General features: G+C 44.6%; 1 protein-coding gene across 1 annotated transcript; it reads right to left on the bottom strand.

Annotated features, from left to right (window-relative positions):
• LOC8083047 (mini zinc finger protein 1) lies at window positions 1–800 on the bottom strand. The gene is made up of 2 exons (XM_002448880.2): window positions 221–800; window positions 1–148 (listed from the first exon to the last, which is right to left on the bottom strand). Exon 1 carries the CDS (start codon window positions 561–563, stop codon window positions 267–269), a length of 297 nt encoding a protein of 98 aa, XP_002448925.1. The 5' UTR covers window positions 564–800; the 3' UTR covers window positions 1–148; window positions 221–266.

The raw sequence follows: 11,108 nt of genomic DNA, 5'->3' as shown, positions 1-11,108 counted from the left end.
TATATAAGATGTCTGTTTCTATATAAGTAAATAACAGGGGAAACCATGTACAGGCACATCAGTTACAAGCATCATATACCATCGATCAACACATATGTTACATCACACATAACTTTCACTGAATATTATACAAGAACGAGAGGGGGATCTGAAAGGAAAAAGGAAGAAATTAAAAAGAAATATTTGTCCATATATATACGGCTGAATATAATGCACCTACCAAACCATATTTCAATGCCCATCTGCTAGCTGCTGCCGACGGCTCATCAACCGGAGGTGGTGGAGGTGGAGGTGGAGGAGCAGTCGCGGTCGTCGTCGCCGCCGGCCTCCACCTCGCGCCTGTGGAAGCTGCGGTGGCACCCGCAGGCCGCGCACGCCATCGCCGCCGCCGTGCCCTCCGCGCCCGACGCCATGAACTCCCGGCACCCGTCCACGGCGTGCCCGCCGATGGACGCCGCGTGGTTGCGCTGGCACTCCCGGTAGTGCACCACCTTCGCCTCCTTGCTCCTCGCCGCCGCCGTGCCGTTCGCCATGGACGACGATCGGTCTTGCTGAGGACCCATAGGAACTGATGAACGCTGGCGATGGCGGCGTACGTACCTCCGATCTCCTCCCTCCGGTTCTTGATGCTACGCGATGGGGAGGAAGATGGTGTGGTGTGGAGACTTTGAGAGATGGAATGGAAGGAGTTGTGGGAATGAAAGGCTCTCTATTGCATTATATCACGGCTTTGGAGGAGGGTGGACGACTTTTTTTATATGGGGATAACGGGTTGAGAACCAACCTTGGCTAGTTGGCTTAGAGCAACCGGCTGCCTTGCTGCTGGTTTCTGTTCGGCAAAATACCCAAATGCCAATGTGTCTTGTTCATTTTGTCGTTTCGGGTATCGCGCTAATTTACACGTAATTTCTTTTTCTTTATCAAAGAAAGAGATATGTATAGTGAGTCATGTAGCAATCCAATACGACACCTAAGAATCATGTGATGGCTTTTTTTCCCGAGCGTGCCTAGTTGCGGTTCATGTTTCGTGATACGGTGATGTATGTTTTTAGCCATCTTTTATTTATGTGAATTTTACTTCCCAAGTAGACCATGAGTCATGGAGCACGATCTGATATTACCTTTGTGAATCACCGCACTACGACTATTCTTTACCTCATCTTGCCACGGTCATTTCCAAAGTTGTTAGCACTAGGACAAAGTATGATCTTTATTTGTTTCATTATACTTTTTTTTTTGATGGATCATGATCAATCAGGTAGCAATCCAATACTACTTATAAATCACATTTTAGGGTAATATAGTATAGAGAGACCATCTGCTTTCCCCAATGTTAATGAATACTCATTTAAGTCTTGGGTTTTATTCTTAGAAACAATCTGAAACTTGCATTGAAAAAGTGTTTCTTTACCTGTTTATTCACAATATTAATACATACTTGTCTTACTCTTATTCTCACAATATTCATCATTATGCCTGTCTATTTATTTTGAATTAATATTTCTGATGAGTGAGTGCGTTGGCACATTATCATGAACGAGTCAGGTCGTTATTTCTGTTGGTAGTGCTAATTCATTAGCACTAACAAAAGGCTACATCCTATCCTGTGGTGTTGCTACCCTACCATATGAGAGCCTCTAAAGGTGGCAGTTTGGTGACTGGTATTATTATTTGTCAAAGACCAGCATGACCAACTAACCAACATTTTTAGTAGTAGTAGGTTCATTTATGGACAAGATTAGATCTGAATTGACTTGACAAAACGTCTAATGGGTCTCAGTTTGGATTGGGACTTATGCACCGAGAAAGGTTTTCGTTTATTTTCTGGCACTGACATCTTGACAGAGAACCATGAACAATAGGGGAAAATTCCACACCCAATTGGCTAAGATTTTTGGGAGTTCCAGCGACTTGTGTACCAACTAGGAACACGGCGTGAAAAAGGAGCATATAGGATCTGAGGTTGGACAGAGAAGCACTCCTCTCCAATTGACTCTTCGTCCTGATATGTGGAACTTGCTTCTGCCACCTTCCCTCTGTTTTTCCTTCTGATAGACATCTAGCTATCTGAACAAATGAATCATGTGCTCTTATTCATCAGGTCACCATTATTGGTGAGTGATGTTTGTATAGGTCTACCTGTGTGATGAACAGCTTACATAAATGCAATAAACCAGAGCATTTCCTGAAGGTATAGTAGCTACTGCATTGTGGGTAAGGCACCATTAATATTAATTGCTTCAGAGATCAGATCTTGTACCTATTTGGCCACATTTGAACCTATGATATGAGTGACAGGTTTTGTCAAAACTTAAGACAACGTAGCTAGGAAGAGTCTTCCATATATATACTGGTGGGCAAATGAAAGATGTACCAAACGCAATGTAGGGTGGTGGTCATAACTCAGATTGATCTGATAGATGCTGGCTGGATACATGCATGGAACTATGGAAGATACCATGATAGATTTATATCTGCCTGTCAAGGTCGAGTGATCTCTTCAGAAAACAGGAGAAAGGATTCACAGTACTGTGGTAATAGAGTCGACTAGGCCAATAGAGTAGACTCCAACAGTAGCGACAACGATACAGAATGGTCGTTTTCAGTAGCCAAATTTGTCTTCTGCATGCATGGTGGATCCAAACAGTGTTCCTGTTTTTTTTTCAAAAAGAAATAGGAAATGAAAGAGAGAATTAACGACTGTTGTGGGAATATATTCGGCATGATCAGTTGATCACATCTGAACCTATGACATGAGCGCCAGGTTTATCATAATTAACCTAAGCCAACGTAGCTAGTTGCTAGGAATGAAGAGTCTTCCATATAGGAAAATGAAAGATGTACCAAACGCAATGTAGGGTGGTGGCATCATCCTAAATTGATAGATGCTGTCTGGATACATGGAAGATACCATAATATGTATCTGCCTGTCAACTTCGATCGAGAGATCTCTTCAGGAAATTAACAGGAAAAAAGATTCACTGTACTGTGGTAGAATCGACCAGGCCAGCAGTAGAGTAGTAGACTCCAACAGTAGCGACAATGATACAGAATGGTCGTTTTTCATGTTTTTATAAAAAAATGAAAAAGGAAAGGAAGAAAGATTGGGGAATATATTCACATCACTGTTGCTGTACTGGCGAAAAGAGGGTATGCATGCATGTACGTATTATTCCTACTCTGCTTGGCTTGACAACTTCCCCAAATAAGTGGAAGATTTGGGAACATATTTCAGGCAGGAAAATGCGAATGCCTGTCATCTCATTATCACAGCGTTGTGGTTTGTAAACTTGAATTGTTTGCTATATGTCATAACCATTGTTCCATGGATAATCTTTCTTCTTGGCTTTATATTATATATTCCTAGATGAATACACAGGTTCTTTTATGTTTAAATAAGCACTGACGGTTGTGAACTAATCCTTTTCAGGACTCATGTTTACAGTGAGGTACTTAGGATCGGAGTTAAGACCACATATCCACTTAGCAAGTTGATGGACTTTGATACTTATGTCAAAACGGAGTTGGATCCTTTTTCCTTAATTAGTACTTTAGTAGCCTTAAATAATATCCATGCAAGTACTAAGAAACAATGCTAGCTGCTAGCTTTTCATCATCACAAGCAACAAGAATGAACAATCGTATGTTATATTACCACTAGAAACTTTTCACAAGAAACAATGCTAGCTACTAGCTAGTCTCTACAATTGTAAGGGCTCAATTTGTTTGACCCTGAGCAGGGAGGAAATAAAAGGGGCCCTACTGGTACTAAAGTACTTGCTGGTGGATAATGCAGAATGTCAGTCTCTTGCCACACCTTTCATTCCAATCATATATGGAGTACAGTATAATATCAAATAATTGATGCATCATGCATGCAACAAACAAGACCCCAACATGGAACACACTGTCTGTCACTGACCGAGGCGGGTTTTTTTGCCCTTAAGGGCATATGCCCTCACTCTCTCATCCATTGGATTCGCTTTGAGAAGTGTGTAAATATACATCTCAAAGCAGTTTCGCATTGAGATGTGTGTTTGCACACTTCGAGATGTGTGTTTGTACACTTCTCAAAGCGAATCCAATAGGTGGGAGAGTGAGAGCACATGCCCTCAAAGACAAATTAAACTTTACCGTCACCAAACCTTGATAAGGTATGCGCTGCATGCCATCTCCCTCCGCCCTCTAGGCCTCTCCTGATCTTCTTATCTGGGCATCAGAGTACTTCCCCAGCCACAGCTACTGGCATGGAAGATCACACGCACAGATCAGTCAGTTGCTTCAACCAAGAAATGGGCAGGCAGGGAAGCTAGCTGCAAATGTGAACAAGACAGTAGTGCATACACATACACATTGGCCCTATTTGGATCCCTGAGTTAGAGTTAGATTTGGCTATTTGAAGGTGAAATATCCCTAAAGCATCCAAACAGGAGAGTTAGAATAGGGTTAGATGCATCTAACCCACCTAAAAAAACTAACCCCTTCAAGGGATGATTATAGGGGTTAGATTTAGTTAGACACATCAAATCCACTTGCATGATGAATGAAACATGCTAATCTAATCCAATCTAACTCTTAATCCAAACTCCACAAGAGTTGGAGTTAATTTAAAGTTAGATTAGAGTTAGAAAATAACTTTAACTCTAACCGAGTTAGAAGGATCCAAACACGGCCATTGTGGTTGCTGTATGCAATTGCTGAATTGCATGCACGTGGGGGATCATAACACAACAGTGGTTGGCGCATCCATCGGCCCGTTTACTTTCTAAAATTTTTCTTTGAGTCACATCAAATCTTTTAACGCATGTATAAAATATTAAATATAAATAAAAATAAGTAATTACATAATTTGCATATAATTTATAAGACGAATCTTTTAAGACTAATTAATTCATGATTGAACATTAATTATTAAATAAAACAAAAATATTACAGTAGCTAAATTTAAAAAATTTCGTGAACTAAATAAGGCCTAAATTGATTGGTTGAGTGGCTGGCTAAGGCCGAAACCCTTGTGCATGTGAAGGATGTTAAACTGTGTACTCCTTGTATATGTCTTGGTACAATGTATCTATGAGACCAAGATTTAGTTACTTAGATCCTAGATTGTAGGACTGATTGTAACCTACCAAATATGTTGTAAAGCCACCGCCAGTGGGCTATTCACCCTGCATATATAACACGTAACCGAGAGCCAGGGAAAGGCATCTCGTTCACCTATCTTCACATGGTATCCAGAGCCTAAAAATTTCCCACGGAATAACCTAGATCGATCCATGGCGGCGTCTTCCTCTTCTTTCGACGTCTCCTTCGCCTTCGGCTTCCTTCCACCGCCAACAGAGAAACTCTCCCGTGGCAACTACGCCATGTGGCTAGCCCAGGTCACTGCTACCCTCCAGGGGGCGCGGCTGTGGAAGTTCACCAAGTCCACTTACTCACCGCCGTCGGAGTTCCTAGAAGCTGATGAAGCTGACAAAGGCAAGAAGGTTGATCCGGTACCAAATCCGGAGTATGAGCAGTGGTTTGCGAAGGATAGCCAAGTTCGCAGCTATCTCTTCTCATCCTTGTCCAAAGATGTGTTCTCCCAGGTGGCGATGTCAACGACTGCGGCAGAACTCTGGGCTGCGATCCAGGGGTTGCAGGCGTCACAATCTCACGCCCGGATCATGGCCACCAGGATGGCCCTTGCCACGGCGCAGAAGGGGTCATCTTCGATGGCAGAGTACTTCACAAGAATGAAGGGCCTTGCCGATGACATGGCGTCGGCAGGCAAGAAGTTGGACAATGACGAGATCGTGTCCTACATCCTCATGGGACTTGGAGAGGAGTTTGATCCAGTCGTGACCAGCGTGTCAAGCCGTGCGGACTCCATCTCTCTTCAAGAACTCCAAGCCTAGCTCGTAAGCTATGAGCAACGGCGTGAGATCCGTGATGGGGGATCTCACTCTTCCGTCAACATCGCCGCCAAAGGCGGGCGAGGTCACTTCCAAAACAACCGCGGCGGTGGCCGCGGTGGACGTGGCAGCGGCGGACCTGGACGTGGTCTCCACAAGGGTGGCCGTGGCGGTGGGCGCAACAGCAACTTTGAGGCCGGCGTCCTCTGCCAAGTGTGTGGCAAGGAAGGACATCAAGCATATCGCTGCTACAAGAGGTTTGATCACTCTGTTTCAGGTCCTCCACAGAAGAGCGTCTCTAATGTCACCAGTTCGTATGGGGTTGACATGAACTGGTACATGGACACTGGAGCGACTGATCACATTACTAGTGATCTGGAGAAGATGATGTTCCGTGATAAGTATCACGGTCGTGAACAGATCCACGCTGCAAATGGGCAAGGTATGGAGATTAACAATGTTGGTCATACTTTTTTGCATTCTCCAAATCTTCATCTTAAGAACATCCTTCATGTTCCTCAAGCACATAAGTCCCTATGTTCGGTTAACCGTCTCACCAGAGACAATAATGTGTTTCTTGAATTTCATCCCGATCATTTTTCCATCAAGGAACAGGTGACGAAGAAAGTCCTTCACAGAGGCAGATGTGAAGGGGGATTATAACCCTTGCGGGTCATGTCCACCCCCCAACAATAAACAGGCTTGCAGCGCCATCAAGCCCTCCAAGACGCTATGGCATCATAGGCTAGGACATCCATCCTCACAAGTGGTTCAGCAAATTCTTAGCCGCCATAACCTCTCTTTTGCTTTAGATGAGAATAATTCTAGAGTTTGTGATGCATGTCAACAGGGTAAGAGTCATCAGCTACCCTACCCTAGATCGTCTAGTCGGTCGAGTCGTCCTCTAGAACTTGTTTTTTCAGATGTATGGGGACCAGCTCCTATATCAGCTGGTCGATACTCATACTATGTGAGTTTTATTGATGATTACAGTAAATTTGTTTGGATCTATTTGCTGCACCAAAAGTATGAGGTTTTTCAATATTTCAAAGATTTTCAAAATCTTGTTGAACGACAGTTCAATACAAAAATCCAAGCAATGCAAACCGACTGGGGAGGTGAATACTAGTCTCTCAATTCCTTTTTTCAGCGCATAGGAATAGAACATCATGTGTCATGTCCCTATGCACATCAACAAAATGGTTCGGCCGAAAGGAAACACCGTCATGTTGTTGAGGTTGGGCTCACACTTCTTGCTCAGTCCTCCATGCCTCTAAAATTTTGGGATGAAGCTTTTCTAACGGCTGTATTCCTCATCAACAGATTGTCGTCCAAAGTCATAGAAAATGAGACACCCTATGAACGTTTGCTAGGTGCTCCACCAGACTACACCTTTCTTCGGTCTTTTGGTTGCGCTGTTTGGCCAAACCTAAGACCCTACAACTCAAAGAAACTTGAATTTCGATCCAAACAATGTGTCTTCCTTGGCTACAGTCCCCTTCACAAAGGTTTTAAGTGTCTAGCTCCTAAAGATGGGCGAGTTTACATTTCACGTGATGTTGTCTTTGATGAAACCATCTTTCCTTTTGCCGCACTTCATCCAAATTCCGAGGCTCGTATCCGTTCTGAACTCGCCCTACTGCCAGATGTGCTTAAAAATCCTTCCACTTCCTCCTTTGGAGATGCAAAATTGAGTGATCAACGTATGTTGTCTCCTGCCCCTACTAACATATCTTCAAGTGCAGTTGATGTTGTGGATGCAACAGGAACAAATCTTGCACCAAATGTAGCAGAAACGGGGCATGGGGAGGGACATTTCCTATGCTCCCCATCTGGCGACATCACCGGATCCGAGGAGGATTCACCCGCTGGCGACATTCCTTCTGTGGGCGCGTCATCCTCGGGATTAGTGTCGGGTGCCCCGTCCGGGGGACTCCCTCCTTCTCCGCCTGGATCCTCTACGCCCGCAACGACCGTCTCTCCGCCTCTGATGGATGCCACACCGAGCTCTCCAGCACACGGCGATCCGAGCTTGGGGGAGTCTACGGCGCCAGATCCCGAGTAGATTGAGTCACCCGGATCTCCTGTGCAGACACCAGCTGAAAGTCATCTTGTGCCTATAAGACTAGTGACCCGATTGCAAAGAGGAATTCGCTGTCCCAAAAACTTTACATATGGCACTGTACGCTGGGTGATGAGTGCAAAGGGTCCTAAAGAGGAACCGGTGTCAGTAGATGAAGCTCTGGGCGATCAAAGGTGGTGTGATGCCATGGATGCCAAGTATCAAGCTTTGCTCAAAATCAGACATGGCATCTTGTACCACGTCCAAAGGGCAGAAATATCATAGGATGTAAATGGGTGTATAAGGTAAAAAGAAAATCAGATGGAACTATTGATAGATACAAAGCACGTCTTGTGGCAAAAGGCTTTAAACAACGCTATGGAATAGATTATGAGGACACTTTCAGTCCGGTTGTAAAAGCAGCTACCATAAGATTAATTCTCTCTATTGCCGTATCAAGAGGCTGGACTTTGAGGCAATTAGATGTGCAGAATGCCTTTCTACACGGAGTATTAGAAGAGGAGGTGTATATGTATCAATCACCAGGGTATATAGATCCGAGGCATCCAAGCTTTGTATGCAAACTAGACAAAGCTCTTTATGGACTTAAACAAGCACCTCATGCTTGGTATGCTAGACTTTGCAAGTGGCTGGTAGCTCTTGGCTTCATTCCTTCTAAGGCTGACACATCGTTATTCTTCTACAACAAAGGAAAGCTCAGTGTCTTTGTTCTTGTGTATGTTGATGACATAATAGTTGCCAACTTTTCTCCTGAAGCAACTGAAACCTTGCTAAAGGATCTCCAGAAGGAATTTGCACTCAAGGACTTGGGGAAACTTCACTACTTTCTGGGCATAGAAGAAAAGAAAGTTGATGATGGTCTGTTACTCTCTCAAGGTCGGTATGCAGCTGATATTCTCACAAGGTCAGGTATGACGAAGGCAAAACCGGTGGATACCCTGCTGTCTGTGTCAGAAAAACTTAGTATCTCTGATGGCGAGTGACTTGGGGAAGAAGATTCCACTCGGTACAGGAGTTTAGTGGGTGCATTACAATATCTGACATTAACACGACCTGATCTCTCATTTGTAGTTAACAAAGTCTGTCAATTTCTGCATGCTCCTACTACAACTCACTGGAGTGCAGTGAAACGAATCCTCAGGTATGTCCAAGGTACTTTGGGTATAGGACTGAAAATACGACGCTCACCATCTATGATGGTGAGTGTATTCTTTGATGCAGACTGGGCAGAGTGTGTAGATGATAGAAGATCAACAGATGGCTTCGCTGTGTTCCTAGGGAACAATCTAATCTCCTGGACGGCTCGAAAACAGGCCACGGTATCTCGGTCATCTACAGAGGCTGAGTATAAGGCCTTAGCAAATGCTACAGCCGAAGTAATGTGGGTACAGAAGCTGTTAAGCGAGCTTAGGATTAGTCATCCTCCTGCTGCACGGTTGTGGTGTGACAATTTAGGTGCAAAGTACTTGTCTGCCAATCCCATCTTTCATGCAAGAACCAAGCATATAGAGACTGATTTCCACTTTGTCAGAGAAAGAGTAGCACAAAAGCTTCTAGACATTCGGTTCATAAATACAGGAGATCAGATTGCTGATGGATTCACCAAAGCAGTGTCTGCCGTCAAGATGAAAAACTTTAGGTTCAATCTTAACCTTTCCAGTGGCTAAGATTGAGGGGGAGTGTTAAACTGTGTACTCCTTGTATATGTCTTGGTACAATGTATCTATGAGACCAAGACTTAGTTACTTAGATCCTAGATTGTAGGACTGCTTGTAACCTACCAAATATGTTGTAAAGCCACCGCCGGTGGGCTGTTCACCGTGCATATATAACACGTAACCGAGAGCTAGGGAACGGAATCTTGTTCACCTATCTTCACAAAGGAGTCTATGCCATTGAAGCCCCGGCCTCCCCGGCCTCCTGCCTCTTCCCGTCGGCCAGCTCGCATGGCTGCAACGCGCCACAGACTTGGTTGGACACTGAGGGCTTTGGGCTTTAGTTCGCGAAATTTTTTGGATTTCGATACTGTAGTATTTTTGTTTTTATTTGACAAACATGGTCCAATCATAGAGTAACTAGACTTAAAAGATTCGTCTCGTGATTTTACAGATAAATTGTGCAATTAGTTTTTGTTTTCATGTATATTTAATGCACCATGCATGTGCCGTAAAATTCGATATAATGAAAAATTTTGAAAATTTTTGGTAACAAAACAAGGCCTGACATGGGAAGGACCCTCTTCCTATGACTTGTACCTATGCATTAAACATATTAAACGCATGTTGAACCCACGCCTCTCCCCTTGGCTACGTCACCTGAAATTCCCACATCGAGCCACGTCTCCCCGAATAGATTCACTTGGCCAGTATTCGGCCACGTCGCTCAGAATTCCCTTCCCGTGGACACGGTTGAGCCACGTCGCTCCCAGATTGTATCCAATAAATTGGTGGCTCCTCCCTCTCGCAAAAAAATCTCTCCCACGCCCGACCTCTCCCTCTCCTCTCACACACCGCCGCCGCCGCCGCCACCGCTCGCGCCGTTATCGTTGCCCCAGCCCGCGCCTCCCATTCCCGCTCCCCTTCCTCTGCCTCTCTACCTCTCCCTTGATGTGGTGGCGCAACAGCAAGCCCTGGTGGTGGCCGCCCCCAGGCCGCACGGCCACATGACGCGGCGCCGGTGGACAACACCGGTGGCCGTGATTGTCGCCCGCCCAGCTTCTCGCCTGCACGGCTTCCTGCACGCCGTACGCGGGCTCCTGCTCGATCCGTCTGCTGGTTCGCTCCCTCTCTCTCTCTCTCTCTCTCTCTCTCTCTCTCTCCCCCCCCCCTTACTACACTAAGTCTGCAGTCGCATTACTTTGTGATTTGGTGAAATCCTCAATTTGAGCCTAGATCTACTGTTCTTACCCTTTTTTGTTACAAATCTACTACCTTACTTTAGTTTTTTTTGCATCACCCGTGCTGATAAAAAAATTATATAGTTCATATGTCTCTGTGCTGATAAAAAGCTTCCTATTGAGAATCTGATGTTGTTTAGATTAATGGTAATTGGGTTAAGGAACCTGCTCTGTTATTTCACCTATATACATGCTTGGATGATTCCACTTTACTATGATCGATGGTTGTATACTG

This window comes from Sorghum bicolor, chromosome 5, assembly GCF_000003195.3.
Source record: "Sorghum bicolor cultivar BTx623 chromosome 5, Sorghum_bicolor_NCBIv3, whole genome shotgun sequence".
NCBI classification, from domain to species: domain Eukaryota; kingdom Viridiplantae; phylum Streptophyta; class Magnoliopsida; order Poales; family Poaceae; genus Sorghum; species Sorghum bicolor.
This window is presented reverse-complemented; position numbering and strand designations above follow the sequence as displayed.